The sequence below is a fragment of the Candoia aspera genome, chromosome 7, assembly GCF_035149785.1.
Source record: "Candoia aspera isolate rCanAsp1 chromosome 7, rCanAsp1.hap2, whole genome shotgun sequence".
NCBI classification, from domain to species: Eukaryota; Metazoa; Chordata; class Lepidosauria; order Squamata; family Boidae; genus Candoia; species Candoia aspera.
The window spans coordinates 67,966,246-67,986,747 of NC_086159.1; the positions used below are offsets into that span (position 1 = coordinate 67,966,246).

The window sequence follows — 20,502 nt, forward strand, 5'->3', positions numbered from 1 at the left end:
GTGGCTCAGAAGGACACCATCAGCCGCTAAATGATGTAGGCAGAGGCAGGAGACAGTCACTACCCTGACGCATCCTTTCAGCAAGACTCTTTATTGATTATTTGCAATAATGACGCATTTACGTGAACTGTCAGGCAATAATCTTACCATCATTCGTTTCTTCCAGCTGCTAAAAACGATTCTATTCAATATTTTGTGGCTTGTATTAACGTTATAGATTGGACTCATTCCTGTAATCGCTTCTGTGGAAAACTTTTGTGATCAAAATGGTCTAGAGGAGTACCAGCAGTATCACTGTGTTGAAAGTGCCTCAGAAATTGGACCACACATCTTACCAGACTCATGCACAAAACTGATAGCAAGTTTGTCCGCCCGTATTCACAATGGCGCAGTCCGTAAGTGCTTCTCTTGCTACTATTTTTGCATGCCCTCCATATTTTCCAAGGAGGGCACTTCTGGGCAAATAATTTCTTCCCTTCTAACTTAACTTAAAGGAAACTTCCAAAATTCAGTCTGGATGTGATGTCTTGTTTTTTTCCTTCTGTATATGATGGGTCAGTTTTCCGAAGAGCTCTAGAAAACAGTGCACAGGGCAACAGCCCTTCCATGTGAAGATAGATTCTGGAGCCATATAATACTGACTTGCAGAATTCTCTGCTGGCTTCCAGTTTTAGAAGGTGGTTCCAGTTGGTAGCTGGCTTACATTTAACGTATTTTAGAGAATATCCTCCCAAGGCAAAAAGCCTGAGTATTGTAACACAATTAATTAAATATCTTGCTAAATAACAGGCTGGGGTCACAGTTTTTCCACCTGTTGCTACATTATATATTAGGAGCAGAGACGAAATCTCTTCTGGTTTTGATTTCTTCCAGTTTTCTGTTCTGAGGCTCTGTTTTTGGGTTTTTTTTACGTTGCAACCAGATAGAAAATATTGCAGATCTGGAAATAAAAAAACTGTCTGGATCAAAAATTGTGTTACCTGGTGGCACAAGTAACAGATAAGAATTTGAAAGTTTAACCTGCAGCTCTTGAAGTTTGTCTTGTTCAGGAGGAAAAATGTGTTAAGATTTCCTGGCAGATGTGGAATGGCCCCAAAATGCAGTTAGGAGATGAGAACTTTGTAAGATGAGATCCACATGGATAAGAAGCCAGACAGTTGTATAATGACTCTCCTCTCTCCTCCTACTCCAATGAAGCTCAGTATGACTTAACCCTACTTGGTAAAGAAAGAAGGACAGTACATGTTTGGTTTGCCATAAACCAGAAATATTTGGGTTGGCTTTTTGGCTTTACTGGTTAGGAATCAGGGCATCCACAGGAAGGAGTATGTGTCCAAAAAGTCAGGATGATGTCTATGACCATGCAATTGAAGCCACATCCCCTTTTTACACGTTTCTCAGAGCACATTAAAAAGAGGTGGAAATTCAATGTTAAAAAACTTAGGTGTAGAAGACAAAGGGAATGGCCTTGAAGGACAGGAGGAAGAGATGCGACCAGGTCAATGGTCAAATAAGAGGAACTTGAGCCCAGGCCAAGAAAATAACTTGAGAAAACATCTCAGGCAAGCCCTTCCCTAGTTCACACGGAGATAAAGTGAGGGAGGCACATTCAGACTTGCAAGATTCTGTTACTATGGCTCTTACAATAAAAGTAGTCTTGACCTATGTGGCATTGGTTTCTTAGTCTGGTGTATCTTGTTGGGCTGACACTATGATATAATTGAATAAGCCTGGAATTTGATTCTTCTCCCTTTTTCTATGATTCTTTGGCATCATAAATCAAGTGTATTTCTCCTGAAAGCCTGCAGGTGTGACCCACAAGGTTCTCTAAATTCTCACTGCACAAAACTTGGAGGCCAATGCCAATGCAAACCTAATGTTGTAGGACGCTGTTGTGATAAATGTGCAGCTGGAAGCCACAGCTTTGGGCCCCAAGGTTGTCTTGGTAAGTAATGGTCTACATATGGTTCTACAATTATGGCATTTTTTTTCTGAATACACAGCCAGTTTGGTCTAGTGGTTAAGGTGCTGGGCTAGAAACCAGGAGTCTGTGAGTTCTAGTCCCACCTTAGGCATGAAAGCCGGCTGGGTGACCTGGGGCCAGACACCCTCTCTCAGCCCAACTCGGTGCAATGTAGAGTAGCCTCCTCGTGGTGCACCCAAGGCAACGTGACTTGTCACGGCTAAATAGTCTACACATCTGGCTGCTGGACCTCACAAGGATTTCCCAGCAAGTAAAAGCAGCATGAACACCGAACTGCTATGCCATACGATAAAAAAAAAAACACCTGAATACACACACAGGTACAAAATGAAGATACCTGAAGATTTTCTATAACAGAAGCAGGGCATCAGAGAGTAGGTCTCTCCCTACCACTTGTCAGAAGGGTGGGATAATCCTGACCCTAATCCTGAACCATTCATATGGCCAAAGCCACCTAGGATTTAGATTCCCTTCCCTTCTCTCTCCACTTTACCAAGGACCTTCTCAGTAAATACAACGTACCATTTTGTACTATATGTTTGGTGAACAGACCTCATTTTTCTTAAACTCATGAACCCAGAATGTATTAGAAGCCTTCAGCAAGCATTACTTTATAGTCTGTGTTCCCATCAGTCTTTGTACAATTAGCAAGGAACAAGCAGCAGCAACTGTATAGGCGCTTGGATAATTCCATCTTGGGGGATTACAATAAATTACCTAAACAATATGCCCTCTGAAACCACTACCTTTTCTTTTTCAATCAAGCATGTGAATGCCATCCTCAAGGATCAGTAAGTACCCTGTGTGACCAGGTGACTGGGCAGTGTTCTTGCCGACCGGAAGTAGATGGCCTGCGGTGCAATCGATGCCTAGCTGGATATTTTGGGTTTCCTCATTGTCGTCCTTGTCCTTGCAATGGCTTTGCAGAACTTTGCGATCCACAGACTGGAGCATGTTTGAACTGTACTGGGTTTACCACCGGAACTAACTGTGAAAGGTAAGGGTAAACAGATATTTAGCAAGTGTAAAACTCGTGCACGTGTGATAGTGACTGACCTGAAAAAATTAACAACATGGGGAGCTGGGTTGGGGAAAAAATATACTTTAAGGCAGAGTTTCTCAACCTCAGCAACTTTGAGATGTGTGGACTCCAACTCCCAGAATTTCCCAGCCAGCTAGTTGTAGTAGAGATGCATGAAAACCTGTACTTTACAATGGCCTGTGTGCTGTGATCGTGCATGCTCACATGCTCATATATAAAAAGACAGTGAGAAGGAGACTATTCAATTATGGATGCATTGATTCCTCTGGAAATTTTCCAGAAGCAGATGTCGTACCAGGACTGAATTAGCTAATAGCTAATTAGCAAATACATGGAAAGAGTGAAACTCATAGGACATATCCCCTGTGCATCTAACCAAAAGAGAAGCATGCCCTGACAACCTCTTTTTTCTGCTGAACAATGTTGCATTTGTCTCATTCCCAACCCATGCGGGAGGCAGCCTTAAGTCAGCCTTAGCACCATGCCAATGTTGACATGGTATTTTCTCTCTTTAGCTGCAGACCATGGCATGTTCCCAGTGTATACACTCTAACAAGCTTTACTAGCCAATGTGGTGGTGGTACAGTTAGGACATCCGTAAGGGGTAGGAAAAGACCAGTGCCTTTGAGTCACTTGGGATGGCCCTGCCCCTCCATCCAGTTCCTGGGTACTGTCTTTTTCTTTTCTTCCCAGTGGAAATGGTTGATCATAGCTTCTCAAAACCCAAGCTAGAAGGAATGTGGGGCCTTCAAAACCCAGCACCTGAGAACTCCAGGATTTTGACAAGGCTGCATTTTTCCACTGTATCTGGCAGCCCCCATAAGCCCACTGAAAAGTTGACTAGTTAGCTGGGTTCTAAGCACTCTACAATCAAACAGATAATGAGAGTGATTGTTATCAAAATTTGAGCCAACACTAAATCAATACCAAGTAATGGTGTTAGGTTGGGGTTCAACTTACCTATTACTACCCAGCTGGGTCCCAAAGATGGTATTTGTAGATCAGTGTTTCTCATCCTTGGGACCTTCAAGTGAAACTTTATGTGTGGACTTCAACTCCCAGAATTCCCCAGCCAGCCATGCTGGCTGGGGAATTCTGGGAGTTGAAGTCCACACATCTTAAAGTTCCCAAGTTTGAGAACACTGTTCTAGAGTATCAACCAAAAAATCTTCTTTACACCAATAGAACAAAACATGTAAACACTCCCAGGATGCATTTGTTCCAGGAGGTGGGGGTCCTGGTCTTTTTATCTATACATTGCTTTCACCATATATGTTTATATGTTCTGTCTTTATAGTATTTAGTTTGATTACATTTCTATTAACTATGATTGATTACATTTCAATTAACTATGTTTGGTGCAGGTGTTTAGATGGGTATTATGGAAATCCTCTCGAAAGAGATCCTTGTCGTCCTTGCATGTGCCCAGATTCCCCAACCAGCAAAAGATATTTTGCACATTCCTGTTACCAAGACCCTTGGATCAAGCTATTAGTTTGCAAATGTTTTGCGGGCTACTCAGGTATGAAACCGGCTATCTTTAGAGAATTTAATATTCTTTGTTTTTTGTTGCTAGACAAGACCCCCAAATCATTCCATCTCTAGTCTGGGAAGCTTTACCACAAATTATTCTAGCAGGTTGTTCATTTTCCATCACTTCCTTAGTTCCACAAAATGCAGTATGTCTTAGTGGTACTAGACTTAGAAGCAGCTAAGACTCAAACTTGCCCAAAACCAAGGACTGTGGACAATGAGGAGTGATCTCAGAAGTTCCCTAGAGTGAAAGTGGAAAATAGGATGCTCTGAAATCTGAGAAGTAGGATGGGCGGAAATGGGAACTGAGAAAGTAAGAGGAAGTAGGAGATGGAAGAGTTCAATCCACTGAGCTTTTACTAGGAATTAACAAGTTTGATTGTTTGTTTTGGAAAAATTAGCCTTGTAACGACCAACATTGCTGAATTTAATTGATTGTAATTGTGTGTGACTCTCACATTTATAGGCCATCACTGTGATGAATGCCCCAGTGGGTTCTATGGGAATCCAAGGGTACCAGCAGGTCAATGCCTTCCTTGTTCCTGCAATAACAACACTGACGTGGCAGACCCAGGCTCTTGCAACAAGGACACTGGAGAGTGTTTAAAATGCTTATACAACACTCATGGACCAAACTGCCAATTCTGTAAACCTGGTTATTTTGGATCAGCACTTCTGAGGAACTGTAGAAGTAAGCAAGCAAGTTCTAGCAAGCGCCTGGATAGCAAGGCTCAGTAAAAATAAATCTTGCAGCCAGAATAAATTATGCAGTTAATAATGCTATCGCATATTCTCCTAACTGCTTAGAGTATTTCTGGGTAGGGTGAAATGTTTTGTTGGAATTAGTATAATGAATGAGAAAGATTAAGAGGTGCCTAGGCGAGAGGGTCCCGAAGCTTTCTTCTATTCACCTGCTCTACATTCAGCTTTATAAGCACAGTAAGCATGATCTAGGCCAGGGATTTTCAAAGTTTTTCAGGCCACAGAAAAGTAATTTGGCTAGGCTTTATGCTATTGGGATGAGATGACTTAGACCAGTGTTTCTCAACCTCGGCAACTTCAAGCTGTGTGGACTTCAACTCCCAGCAAAGCTGGCTGGGGAATTCTGGAAGTCAAAGTCCACAAGGCTTGAAGTTGCTAAGGTTGAAAAACACTGACTTAGAGTGACAGTTGCTCTTTGGGGCAGTGGGCAACTATGCAGGTAGACAGCTGAACCACTGTCAGTGGACCGTTATGCTCAGAGTTTAGCAAAAGATGTGAGAATGAGTAAAAAAGGCACTCATTGGGTCAAATTGTTTTGCATACTGGCAAAGGAGTATGGAATAAAGTGGTTCTCTCAGCCAATTCAAAGGAGATTTTTAAGAGGGCATGCCAATCTGGGCCAAATTTTGTCACATAGATTTATCTATGATTGGGCCAAAGTTCAAAGATCAGAGGTTTATAAAGAAAATAGCAGGAGTTGAAGGACAGGGTCTCACTCAAAATGCATACAAACAGAGGAGGATCTACCTTGAGTGAAAGTATACAACAAATAATGAGTGAGCACAAGAACCCACTGGAACATTGCCAGGGATAAATGTCAATTAATTAAACAGGGTAGTAGAATGTTATTCGCTAAAAACGATAATCATTCCATCACTATGTCTATCTTTTCAGAATGTAACTGCAACCTTTTGGGTGTGAACCCAGCAAAATACCTGTCTGGAAATGACTTTTGCACATGTGACCAGACCACCGGCCAGTGCCCTTGTTCCCCTAATGTGATAGGCAGGAAGTGTGACCGATGTGCTCCTGGCTACTGGAACATGGTCCAGGGAATAGGATGCCACCCCTGCGACTGCCATCTCCAACATTCCCCAAATAACATTTGTGATCAGGCAAGATTCTTGATCTAATTACATTATTTTTTTATATTAAAGGATAAACTAGAATTCCAGGGGCCAAAATGTATTAAACCGAATCATCTTATCATAATACGTAATGGTATGTGGGAATGACCTTGGGAGACAGGAGGAAGAGCCACAGACTGGACAACCAGCATATAAAAGATTTCTCAGCCTACAGAAGGAAGAGGGACATGGGAAGCATTTCTGAAAGGACCCTCCCTATTTGTCTGGAGAGTAAAAGAAAAGGAGGGAGGAAATACTTTCAATCTTGCAAGATTCTGTTAATGTAACCTTACAATAAAGATAGAGTTCGTACTCATGGCTGTGCTTCTTGTCTGGACTACCTTGAAGGGCCAACGTAATATTAGTGTTCCTTTGTCTGTAACAATGAAATACTGTAAGCTATTGTTTGCAACCATGGGTATCTAGTTCAAGCACAATGACCTCACTTGCTCCCCACTTGCCAGGTTCTAACTGCTGACTTTTTTTACAGTTTACAGGTCAGTGTCTGTGTAAATTAGGCTATACAGGAAGATACTGTGATATCTGTGCTGAAAATTATTATGGCATCCATTGTATTGGTAAGTGGAATGAAGTTTTTTAGACTTATGTGGTACTATAGGACAAAAGTCCTCAAATTTTTGCATTAATTATGGCTTAACATATTGCAGCCTACTCCAGTCTGATCCACTCCAGATATGTGGGATTTCAACACCCATCATCCCAAAGCCAGTTAATTATGTGTGCGTAGAAATTATGGATATTGTAGTCCAACACATCTGGAATGCACCAAATAAGAGAGGCCGATATATGGTACATTCACATAACAGACACCCTTAAACTATTGCTTTATTTTTTTATATATTTTCCCTTTCACAAATTTAACATTATTGCTCCTGTCCCCATCAGAATGTAAGTGTAACAAGGATGGAACTTTGATACCTGCATGTGATAAAGACACTGGAGTGTGCCGCTGCCGGCTTGGGGTCACTGGAAAGCTCTGTGATCAATGTGCTCGCAGTTACCATCAGGAATTTCCATCTTGTCCTCGCTGCCATGTCTGTTTTGATCAGTGGGATAATATAATGACTTCTTTATCTCGGAGAATCCAAAAATTATTGAAATTTACTGTAACACTAGCAGATAAGAGGAAAGCAATGCCTGGATGTGATTTCAACTTTAGAGGCTATGAAAATAAAATTTCTCAAATAGAAAGAACCTTGAAAAGCCCACTCCTGTCATCCGAGGCACTCTTGAATATTAAAAAAGATCATGACAATATTAGGTAAGTTGTGTTTCCTACGTTCTTCATTTAAGTAATTTCTGAATAGGAAATTTATATTAAAAAAAACCTATACTGGATAGGAGAATCATACTCTGGACTTGTAGAGTGGGAAGAATTTTCCAGCCACTTGACCTTTTCTTTACACAGATTCCCTAAAGCAGTGTTTCTCAACCTTGGCAACTTGAAGATGTGTGGACTTCAACTCTCAGAATTCTCCAGCCAGCATGGGTCAATAAACTGAATTTAACTGCTAGTTATGTGTTAATTATATTTAATTTCAGAGTAGATCTAAACAGAGAGGATAAGCTTGAGAGAAAGGGAAAATACGTATTTTTAACTTCCTCTTTAGATGTTACAAGGGAAACTCAAATTGAGAACAAAATTGTGTATTTGTGTGAAGCTGAGATAAGAGAAAGCTATCCTCTAAATCAGTGTATCTCAACCTTGGCAACTTGAAGATATGTGGACTTCAACTCCCAGCATTCCCCAGCCAGCCATGCTGGGGTGAATGCTGGGAGTTGAAGTCTACACATCTTCAAGTTGCCAAGGTTGAGAAATACTGCTCTAAATGGAGCCCATCTGTTTTGTCTAATAGGTGATGAGCTCTGTTCTGATTTCAGTGGTCTTGCCAACAACTCGTAAAATTATTGACTTTCCTTCTTAAGGACTCTAAACTTATTTGACCAATAAGCAGGCTTGTTCCAAGTACAGAAAGGAGTTCAAAGGAGTTCAGATTTTTGATGTGTATGCAATAGGAAATATAATTTAGACTTCCTAGCATAGAGCCAAATTCTCAGACCCAAAGAACTATATCAAAATGTAGATGTTTAGGCAGGATGATCCCAGGTCTAAATAGAAATTATGTTTGGTGTTATTCTTCCAGAAGAACTGCTTTCTCCCCCAGCTTGATACTAGAATAAATAAATATGTATGTATGTATGTATGTATGTATGAAATGTTTACATCTTCTAAACTTCTAAAAGGGTCCAAAATGGTTGTGGTTCGTATTTGCATTCCTTGCAAGCCTATCACGTGTCTCTACGAAATTTGTTTTTAAATTCTGAATACATCACTTGTAAATATTATTAATTAAATGTTGTTCAGAGCATCTCCATGTCTATGTGTGTATACTCAAATACCACTTTTGAAAAACAGACAGAAATACAATGGATCCAGTACCAAGTTAAGTACTAAATTGAGGTCAGGTGCTAATATTAACATTAATCTAAGGTAACAGTTGATTTGTTGTTCTTTTTAGACAAACAGTTGCTCACATATTTTTGCAATCTGGCTCTCTGGATCAGTTCCCTGATCTCCCCAGTATAATTGAAGACTTATACAAAGATGTTGACAATCTCTCTGAAACCCTGCAGAAGAGAATAGAATTGCATCACAGGATGAATTACTTGCAATTCCAAGGTAAGAAGGCATTAAAAATTAAAGTTTTTACCAACTGAAAAGTAACATTTCAAACTACCTTTCCTAAATAGCTTAAAACAGAATTCTTTCATAGATCGTTTGGGGACTGATGACTTTTTACTGTTATTTTTGTTATTGTTGCGATACTATCTTCCATTCCAAATTTTTAATTTTTACTGTGGATGTTTAATTCTATATGTGTCAATCTGTGAACTGCTGAGATTCCTTGACTGCAGTAAAATATAAATGTAAATAATAAGTGTAAATAATAATAAAGAATTTATTATTGTTATTGTTATTACATAGGGTTAAATTTGTTAAATTTGATAATATTTTGTGAAGTACTATGTTTAAATGACATTGTCATTTGGTTTAGATTTTTTCAACAAAATAAAGAATTATTATCAAATAATGTTGTCTGCTGAAGAGAGGATCAATGAAACACAATCTCTCATAGTTTATGGGAGAAGAGCAAGGAACAATGTGTTTGCCTTGCTGGATGATCTGGACCTAAAGGAAAACATTACACGGAACCAACTGAAGAAGTTCACGATTCCAGATATTGCAAATCTAAATGAAAAAGTAAGATGATTCATTTCTTGGAGAAAGTAGGGCACCATCCGCTAAATCACTGGAAGAGGATATATCAGGAGTACAGCTAATCAGACATCATAAGTGCTGTTCTTATATTAAGCTGTCCTGAGACATATTATGTCAGTCATTTTAAAAGGTTTTAGCCTGAGATTTTAACTAAAATACAATATTTTTAAATTTTTTCAAAACTAACAAAGTAGTTAAACATGAGTTAGCCTTGATCATCCCCAGTAAATTTGGGATGCGGAACAAAAACATACTTGGTAATGTTTTTACTGATTGCTGCAGTATGAATGCCTGACTTGTGTTTTGATGCAGGTATGTGGCATGCCGGGAAACCTGTCATGTGCTGAGGCAGAGTGTGGTGGGGCTTTATGCAGGGACAGGCAGGGCAACAAACTTTGTGGTGGTCCGAACTGTAATGGAGCACTCCCTCTTTCTATCAATGCCTTTAGAAAGGCGGATCAAACGGCCCTGCTGTTAAGTAACCTAACCAATCAGATGCAAGGATCTCAGAATAAGGTGCGGTATGTTCAACAATCATGTACTGTATATTGCAAGCTTCTGAGCTTCAAAATGTTTTACAGTTTTTAAAGTGCTCAAAAGATAGGTCGCATTAATCCCAGTTAGTAGGCAGGGAGCTAATTGTGAAAGATAATTGTGGATCTAGGAGTTATTATCATTACCCTTGATACTTTTAATCAGTAAAACTGATAATGAAAAAAAAATCAGATAGTTATCTCAATGTACACTCCCAGGTCAAAAGTATAAGGAAAATGGCTGAAGATACTAAGAAGAAAGCCTTGGAGATACATGGAAAACTGGAGAAAAGTAAATATCAAATAGGAAACGAAGGAGAAAACGTCAAAGATCTTATTAAGAGACTGAGAAACTTTTTGTTAGGTAAATGTGCTATTCTTTCTCTTCCATTTTCAGTATATGTCATGCAAAATGAATTCAACATAGCACACATTTTAACAAAATTGAAATATTATTTATTTATATCAATTTTAGTCCACTTTTCATTAAAAATAATCCCATTTAGCCCATATTTAAGCAGCTGATCTTCATACTAAGAACTCTGTTCAAAGTAATTCAGGTATGTTATATCACTATAAAAATGTATGTGTGTGTGTATATACACAAACAGAATACAAAATACTAAATAATGTTCCCAACTTTTATGTATCCATAATGTTGATTTTAGCAGTGAAACAAAACAAGACTGTACTAATGAATCCATTAAACATTAACTGTTTAATGAATCCGTTTCTTTTATAACTAGCCTATAAAGCTTCCAGATGATATTTGGAAGCCAAGTCAATGAGAGTATTAAAAATCTCACTGGATAATCAGATATTCCATCTCTACATATCTGTCACCTTGTCTCTCCCATTGCCTTGCCTAATTTAATGCCACTCAAGATGCAATATTGACAATTAGCAGGGTTTTAAAAAAATGATTATAGTAGTTAAGAAGAGGGAAAAAGGGGATCAGGACGGGGGGGAGGGGGCTAGGCTAACCTTTTCATTTGATAAAATGAGGCCATCACTTCTGACAACAGATTCTGAGAGATGACCTCAATTCGTTGGAATTATTTTTCATAGACCCTGTCCACCTATAAACTAATTGTTTCTCTTCAGGAATAGCGAAGAGTGCTATGCCATTGCCACTTTATTTTTATTTTATATTGCTTTATTTTATGCTGCTCTTCCTCCCAGAAGAATCTAGAGCATTAGTACAATTAGATAAATAACAATTAGATTAGTGTTTCTCAATCTTGGCAACGTCAAGCTGTGTGGACTTCAACTCCCAGAATTCCCCAGCCAGCATGGCTGGCTGGGGAATTCTGGGAGTTGAAGTCCACACAGCTTGACATTGCCAAGATTGAGAAACACTGAATTAGATAATAAAACATCAGCAATGTCTACAGAAAGGGGAGGGGGGTCCAAAATTGCAAAATGGTGGGTGTGACGCTGCAATCCAAGCCCTGCCCCTTTTGTACAAGTGTCAACAGCAGACAATCTCTTTCATAGTTGGTGTCATTGTATTTATACTGTGGGTGCAAAAGCAGTGATCCTATGTGCTTCTCTCCTCACTTTTGTAAGAGGAGAGTGCCCCCCCTGAGGATATAGAGAAAGTTGCAAATTATGTTCTGGGCATCAAGATGCATGAGGTTCCTCAGGAGCTGCCGGACATGCTCAACAATCTCAAGAGCCTCATGACACACTGTGAGGACTCCACAGCATATGCAAAAAACTTAGAGAAACAAAAGGAAGAGGCACAGAGTCTTTTGATGGACGCACAAGAAACTGAGTAAGTACAGAATTTTCTTATTTGTATTTGTGATAATCAAATGCGAATCCCTGAAAATGAATTTTCTGGGCATTATTTTTAATATAACCAAATGCAACTGTATATCTAGATTGCATTTTGGTTAAGCTTATCACAAGATAACTTTTTCAGTCATTCAATATCAACTGAGCTATTCATTAAATTATGATTATTTTGTTACACTAATATTCTGCTCTATCCTGTCCAACTTCCTAAATTTTCAATTTGTTGGAATTGGGGGAGATGGGCAGTGACAGAAATTTGAAATATAAATAGAATAGAAATTTGAAATATAAACAGAAATGGCTTGCAGTAAAGATTTTTTTTTGTTTGCTTGTTGCACTCTCTTTCTTTCTCTAATAAATATACATCACTGTGCTATACTTCCAATTAATAATCCTAGAATGCAGTAGATTCTTTGCATTTATGAAGATCTGGCCTATTTTTTAAAAACTCAGGGAGAGAACAAAAGCTCTCGCAACGCCCGATGAAATAATAAGCAACCTCAAAGAAGTGGAAGATGTTCAACGGCAAACGCAAGATGCCTTGGCAATTTTAAATGAGAAAATAGAAGAAACTAAAACAAATATTTCAAAGGTATCATTACTTAACTTAAATCAGAGACTGTAAATTAGAACATTTCAGGGATATTTAATATTCTCACTTCTTGGTTCAGGTGCCTTCACTCCGACATCAATGCCTTCAGCTTTCTTGAAATGCTGTGGATGTCCTGATCCTCCCATATTCATTTCTGAACATAACAGAAATGCTTTGTCTGTTGTGCATTTTTATGCTTTCTATTTCTCCATCCAATGCTGAAATCCTACATATATCCCAAGGGTTGTTTTAATGTAGCACTGGGAGGATGTCCTAACAGTCAGGAACCACACTGAGACGAGGAATAGGTCTCTAGTGTTTATTATTGCTACATAAGACAGAAAATCCTAACAAACTGAAGAAGCATGGGAAAAACTCAGACAGATAAACTCCAAAAGTCAAGGCGGGTCTGTTCTGTGTCTCTTTGAATGGCTGCTTAACTCCTCACTACTACGCGTTTTCCCCCTTGGATAGGGGCCCCCTCCTGCTCACCATCAGTGCTCATGACATCGGAACTGGACACCATCTTACCCAAAGCTTCTCTTTGTAGAATACCATCCTGTATTACCTGATTCAGACCTAAGACATTTTGCTACTTGGGGCAAAGGACAAGATGGCATTTGTTTTCTCCAGTACACATACAGAAGCTGACCGTCTCTGCGTCTTCTGTTGGGACCTGGAGACACCTAGCTAACTTATGGGATACAGGCAAGGAAGGCTGCAAATATCTTCCATATTGTCCAGTGCTGCCCCTCCACTCCCCACAGTGAATATTACAAATGCCTTGTCATGTGAAATCTCTCTTGCTGCTCTGATTTGCTTCAACTTTCTGGACCAGGTCAGCATGGCCTCAGGTTGATGGAAAAGGCCTAGATGACAAAATTCCTTACATGCCCACCCAACAGGAATGCAGCTGTCCTTGAGCCATACTTTTTGACTATAATGGCTGCATTCTAGACAAATTATACTGGTGAAATGATGGCTTGATATCATACAGTGATCAACTGTGTATCCTATGGTCAATGAAATCTTTCAGAGAATGAAGAGTGCACCTCCAAACCCCCAGGATGTTCCTCAGTAGATGATTTGCATCATTTCTGCTGTACCATTGAACAAAATATAATCTACAGTATATACTCCAAATTTTAATAGAAAGTTCCTCCTTTCATGTGCTAATTAGTTTTAATTGTACTCTACCACCTAGGTATACTTATTTATTGGACAATCTTTATAGAATACTCCAATCAGAGCAACTCTGAACAGTGTACATGAGAAAACAATCAACAAAATATATCAATTAAAGCCCAAACCATATTCAATATAGTAGCAATGAAAACAGATGTGTCTTTAAGGCCAACTGTTTTTTTTTTCTTGGACATGTGGAGATGCCATTGGTATCTCCAGGGAAAGTGTCTTCTATAATGAGGGTCTGCCCCAGCGAAGGCCTGCCTCCTAGTCCAAACACCCTTAAACTTCCACTGGGGAGGAATCTGGAGCAAGCCTTTTCTCAGGGTTTGAACTGGATAGGCAGAATTGCACTTGGCAAGGCAGTCCCTGATGTAACCCAGTGCCATACCATGCCATGCAGGGGGTTTTAGGTGATAAGTGGCACCCTGGACCCAGAAGCCTACTAGCAGCCAGTGAGGCAACAGCAAGACAGATATTGTTCTACAATAACCAGTCCTCCCAGCAAGTAGACTGCCATTGTGTTCTGCATCAGATGTGGCTTCCAAGTCACCTTCAGTGGCCGCCAACATACACTGTGTTGCAGTGATCAAATAGCAAGGTGACCAAGAACATCTCTGTCTCCAGGATGTCCTATCTTTCTTTAATTGAGATTCCTTTCAAATGTGTCAGACTACGTACCTAGCATCACCTATCAGCATTGCCAAAGGGTATGCTATAGTCTATTAAATCAAAAGAGACCCAGGCTGGGAAAGGCTATACAATACTTCTTTTTCACACTGGATGATATTATTGTATAAAGTTTTGGACAAATAGCTTGTTCATTAGAATAGCTAATGCTACAATACCAACATGCCCGTTAGTTTCTAAGATTTGATCCTGCACCCCTTGTCTTTTTCATTAATTGTCTTCAAAGAATGAGTTCCAAACCTTTTATTAGTTATATTTCTTGGTATGCAGACTGAGAACCTATTGAACAAGTCTGCTACTGAGTTGCAGGCCTTTCCAGAAAAACAGTCCAAGCTGGCAGATGAAATAAATTCCCTGAAGACCAAAATGGAGATGAACAGAATCCAAGCCACAAATGCAAGATCAAAGGCAGACAAAGCACAAAACCAAGCCACAGCAAGTCATAAGGTAATATACCATTTGTTTATCCCTCTGGAGCTTTGATTTATAGATTTCTAACTTTTGAACTTTGGTGTTGGAAAAGGCTCCTCGGTATACCATGAACAGCTAAGAAAACAAATGGATCATTGAACAAATTAACCCAGAGTTCTCACTTGAGCCACAAATGACCAGATTTAAATTCTATTTTGGACACATTGTGCAAAGACCTGGCTCCTTTGAGAAATCCACAATGCTGGGAAAAGTGGGAGGAAAGGGAAGATGAGGACAACCAGATGGACTCAGTTACAACAGCGATGGGTGCACTGTTGGAGGAGCTGAAGGGCCAGATTGGGGACAGTTCATCCTGCAGAAAATCTATCTATGTGGTTGCTAAGAGTCGACACTGACTTGATGGGACATAATTAATCAATCAACTGTGTTTAAGGCTGTAGTCCTAAACTACTTTCTTGACAGCTAGTGTCATTGAATTCAACTGAGCTTACTTCTAAGTAGAGAAAATAAGAACAGCATAGAATTGCACAAAAAAGTGTGTTGCAATCAGTCAGATACAGGTCCTCCACATCGAATTCCTTGCACATGCAAAAAAAAATACATTCCTTGTTTTTTAGGAATTTGCTAATCTTAAAAAAGAATACAGCAGCTTGCGAGAAAAACTCCAAACCAGTGGACTTCCGTTAGACACCTTGCAGAAACTAAACTGGTTGAAAAAAGAGGCAGAAGAACTGGCTAAGGAGACTGCAGAGAAAGCAAAAAGAATCACAGGTAGTGAACATGCCTTGTGCACACACACACACACACACACCAAAAATGTACATGGTGTGAATATTTTTAAGTTGTAATCCTCTAAGCCAGTGTTTCTCAACCTTGGCAACTTAAAGATGTGTGGACTTCAACCCCCAGAATTCTGGGAGTTGAAGTCCACACATCTTCAAGCTGCCATGGTTGAGAAACCCTGCTCTAAGCCATAAAGTCCCTCTGCCTTTTGCTCCTATAGCAGACTTTGGAAATGTGGGGCAAGGGGACAGGAAGATAGGCAAACCTCTTTTAAATATTTACTGGCCAGGAGGACCAACTACTAAGTCAGCTACTTAATTCCTGTGCAAGAAATAATGCAGGATGGACCGAGCAGACGCTTACCAGTTGAAAGAATAGATCTGGAAAGGAATCCTACTGATTTTCTAATCCAGTCCTAATTCCATAACAGATTTAATGGTCCTTCCCTACTTGTACCACATTACAGCATACATTCTTGGAGTTTCCTACATCTCTTTGCTGCTCTTGAATGGCTGTCTGGATTTTTGCAACCCAGATATGGTCGGACAACTGTAAATGTAAATTCCTGCAACTGGATTGGGCACAGATCCCTTTCAGTTCCAAAATTCTAAAGTTCTGTAACCTTAACACAGATAAGCAGATAATATATCTTGACCTCAAGAGAGATACCTGGGAAATTACTAAGTTTTATTACAACTGATTGGTTCAGATCTACATAGCTAACAAGACATACTTTTGTATACATGCATTGCTTTTGTTATTTCAGATTTAGAAAAGAAGATACAAGATCTGAACCAGATTAAACAGAAAAAAGCTGATCAGCTGAAGCAACTGGAGAATCAAGTTATAGCTATTAAAAATGAGATAGCTGAGCAATCAAAGATATACGCTGTTTGTAAAAGTTAGACTCTAAGAATATAACAAATCAGTTGGGAATCACTGAACACCTCTTTGTAAATGTTTTGTAATAATGATGAACATTATATAAACTGCATTGTTATTATAATACAAAGGTATATGTATACTGTATTGTTATTACATGGTGGAAAATAGTCTTATTTGTTCTGGGGCAAATCTTACTCCGATTTGTTCAGAAGCATGTCTCTAAATTCAGGGTCCTTTAATTCTAAGGATATATTCACACTTACTGTTGAAGCTACTGCTATCAGGGGCTCATGCCAGCTTCACTCTAAGCCAGTTTAAGAAAAGCTTTCCTAGGCTGCAACCTTTGGCAACAGCTTGTAAGGTATTCAGTCTAGACTCTAGACCATCATGTCCTCACACTGAACAATTCCTCTGTTGCAAAGTCTCCCTCCTTTCTGTTCCAGTGAACCAATTGCCAATCTCTTTCCTTCTTGTGGGCAGCTCTTCCTGGACATATGCTTTCATTTTATACATCTGTTTGTCTGTGTACAAATATACGTATATGTATTAAAGTTAAAGCATCAAAATGCATATATATGTGGGCACAACAGGCAGCCTAAAAATCCTTTCTTCCTACCCTCCTTCTTTTTAATGTCTTTAAATCTATCCTTTACCAAGAGTGGTCTAGTAGCACAATGACACTAAAAAAAGTAGGAAATTTAGGGAAAGAAAAAGGCAATTAAATATTCTGCTGGGTTTAAAACCAGCAGCCTTCTATTTGCAAGGAAGAATAATAGTAAACATGCTATCACAGCACTCATGGTTTAAAAGGCAACTTTAAAAGATGTTAGAAATCACGGTAGAAGAATGATTTACTTTAAGGGACATTCCTTCATCTGCATAGTAGCCAATAAACTGCTGGGGTTAGCTTGCAATTAACTAAAGTGTGCTTCCTGGAAAGAACAGGAGCCTCAAGATGACATAATACTTTGGAATGTTCTTCAGAAGTAGAATAGAAAGATGTGCCCTGCGGTCACTTTGACAGTAAGTGGGGGATCAATAAAGGGCAATGTCATCCATTTTTGTTCTCCAGAAGTGGCTGCCTGTTTGTTCTGGCAACAGGGCAACCAGGCAGTGCAATAAGCCCTAAGTAAGTGTGCATAGAATTCAACTGTCATTTTGCTACTTACTAATCAGTGTTACAGTAAACACTGAGCTTCACTGATGGGAAGCAGGCAATATAAGGATTACCGGGATCCAAGTAAGAGATCCATCAGTTCAAAATACTAATAACAGCTATTATCAGACAAAGGTGTTGTGATTTCTACTGTTAAATTGAAAGAGATGAGTCAAAATTATGTCTACATTTCAAGTTATAATCCTATCTGTGTGAGAAATGATAAGGAAAAGTGTTAAAGGTGTGCAAATTATTTGAAAGAGGTCGCTTGCAACTTCCCCCTCTCTGAATGTTTCTTTTAGGATTCTTAAAGCGGTTGGGTCAAATCAGGCAGCTACTTTCACTGTTGAAAAGAGGTACTTCAAACATACTTCCACACTTTGCAAAGTACTGTACTTCTGAAATGTTTTGAATTAAGGGTTCAAACACATGCATGCACAGACACAAAAGCTTTCTTCTCTGTTAAGATTCCAGGTGTGTATACATAAAGCATTGTTGAACACTTTCCCAAACCTGCTAAAACTACGCTAATACTTCTTTGCACATAATAACTGAAAGTTAAATAAAGATTAAAATGAGTGTGATTGTTGCTTCAATAGCCTAAGATCTTAGGTAGATAGAATTTGTTATGGTCACAGACCAAAGTTAAACTTTTATTTGAACTGGAAGTTCTAACAACACTACATGCATACATACATACATATATACACACGCACATGTGCATCCACTAATATAAACTATATTAGTTTCGTTTCATTGATTGTTGTTTATTAGATCATTTTTGTCTGGGCTGTCTGTCTCATTTAATGTGTTTAGCTGTTTTTATGGGGGGGGGGGTGTTTCCAGTTTTATACCCGTTGCCATCCAGATCAAGAGGTGATTTACTCTGAAAGAAGTTTAGAATAGCTTGACACCAACTCAGAATGATGCAATTTATGGGGCAATTCATGTTGCTGGCATGACTCAGTGAAATCAATTGCACTGCCTTGGGACTTAAAGTGCCTCAGGGGATAAATAACAGTGGCCTCAGTTATTAGTAGCTGAATAACAAAATGTTAATCAGTGCAGGAAAGGAGGTATGTAGCTATAGCAGTATTTAAAACACTAGGTGGCAGCAGTAACTTTATAAACGCTTCCTTCATATCAATGTGTTCTAAAAGTATGACATTATTCATATTTTAACAAACAAATTAAAAAATATATTTTGCAATTTGGGACTAGTTATGATGGAATCAGTGGGCTGAAACCAAGAAGAAGGCTACTTAGGATAGCAGTTATTAAAATTGTATGTACAATTATTCAATCATATTGCAGAAGGCTGAGTAAAATTTGTAAAGAATCATAGAAAGTAGGTTTCTATTTGCTAGGAAAATTTTATGGGTCTAAATCAATTATGGGAAGAGAGTTTTCTTCATAGCTTAGTCTATTTTTTATTTGCAACACTTCAAAGACCAGCTCAAGCATAGCAAAAACTAAACAAGACACAGTCAGTTACTGTGATGTAGGAAGTTAATCCAGATACCCCACCAGACCCCTTCTGATCAACAGTGACCTTCCAGGGGTCAGTACAGACCATATGCAACCTGATTTTAAAAAAACTATCAGAGACTAAGAGTAGTTCCCAATAATACAATTTTCTCTCCCCAATCCCTGAAAAACAGTTTGCAGTCATCTTCAAACTTTTTCTTGCAATGCTGAGAAAAAAGGGAACCCTAGCTGCTATAGGTTCTACAATAACAAAAGCCATCTTGTTTCTCCCCAAAATTCCACATAAAAGGAAATAAGTGCCTTGTGTCCACCTCCAATTCATGTTCTTACTAGAGTAGCATGAGTTATTCTGGACAGGTGCAAAGAAAATCCAAGCAGTGCCCATGGGGGAGCTGCATGGGTGTCAAGCCACCTTTCCCCTTGGAAGATCTGAAGCCTAGCAGCTAGGAAGTAGAAGGCACGGTGTGGCAGAAGTTCCTACAAATGGGAAATTGGAGCCCATAAGCTCCATGATACACTGCAGTCTAGCCAGAAATAAATCAGCTTCATTCTCAAACACAGCGAACACTTGGACTTACAGAGGTCTGGAGCTGCTTTCAAACTGGCAGAGTCCTTGTGTGAAATTTCTTGGATATAGCCTTTTGTACACAGGAAAAAAAATCAACGAAGTTTGGTTTTCATATGATTTAGTAAGCTACTGTTTTAGGAATCATGTAAATTTTCAGAGAAAAAAATGAAGCAGTTAGCCCTTCAAGGAATCTGAAACATCAAATTCCAGAATGTTAATAAAATTACAAATACCCTATTTGTTTATACCTCAACTCACAATAATTTATGACACCAAGAAGTTGGAATTTCTTTTCAGATGAAAAATATGTCTTCTGCCCTGACTCTTGTTCTGACTTGGCTGATAACACAAAATCAGGGTTGTAGCTTTAGACTTGTCACTAATGACTTTCCCACTGGCAGTAATCCTTTTTAACGAACAGATTTTACTCTTAGATTATTCCAATCACCAGATGTAGGGGGGGGGGGAAAGCGTTGTAAAGATTTCCTTCCTCCTACAAGTTGTAACACTGGGAAAGTTGCCTAGAGTATTTCTAAATAGCCAGTAAGCCAAGATTTTTATCCAGTAAAGATATAACATTTTCATTCTGGAGTTTTATCTTGTTTGTGGCATCCATTATCAGACAATAGAGGATTTATAGC

At 39.0% G+C, this 20,502-nt stretch overlaps 1 protein-coding gene across 1 annotated transcript in view; it reads left to right on the plus strand.

Moving 5' to 3' along the window:
• The window catches only part of LAMB4 (laminin subunit beta 4), a 59,497-nt gene extending 42,744 nt beyond the window's left edge, over window positions 1-16,753 (plus strand). The window contains exons 20-36 of the mRNA XM_063309357.1: window positions 218-395; window positions 1,802-1,945; window positions 2,750-2,981; window positions 4,391-4,548; window positions 5,026-5,250; window positions 6,216-6,436; window positions 6,939-7,026; window positions 7,355-7,730; window positions 8,989-9,149; window positions 9,526-9,731; window positions 10,062-10,265; window positions 10,502-10,646; window positions 11,852-12,059; window positions 12,536-12,674; window positions 14,820-14,996; window positions 15,599-15,752; window positions 16,531-16,753. Of these exons, the coding sequence (XP_063165427.1) occupies window positions 218-395; window positions 1,802-1,945; window positions 2,750-2,981; window positions 4,391-4,548; window positions 5,026-5,250; window positions 6,216-6,436; window positions 6,939-7,026; window positions 7,355-7,730; window positions 8,989-9,149; window positions 9,526-9,731; window positions 10,062-10,265; window positions 10,502-10,646; window positions 11,852-12,059; window positions 12,536-12,674; window positions 14,820-14,996; window positions 15,599-15,752; window positions 16,531-16,670 (3,156 nt within the window). The 3' untranslated portion in view covers window positions 16,671-16,753. The remainder of the gene's footprint in view (window positions 1-217; window positions 396-1,801; window positions 1,946-2,749; window positions 2,982-4,390; window positions 4,549-5,025; window positions 5,251-6,215; window positions 6,437-6,938; window positions 7,027-7,354; window positions 7,731-8,988; window positions 9,150-9,525; window positions 9,732-10,061; window positions 10,266-10,501; window positions 10,647-11,851; window positions 12,060-12,535; window positions 12,675-14,819; window positions 14,997-15,598; window positions 15,753-16,530) is intronic.
• Window positions 16,754-20,502: the final 3,749 nt, after the last annotated feature.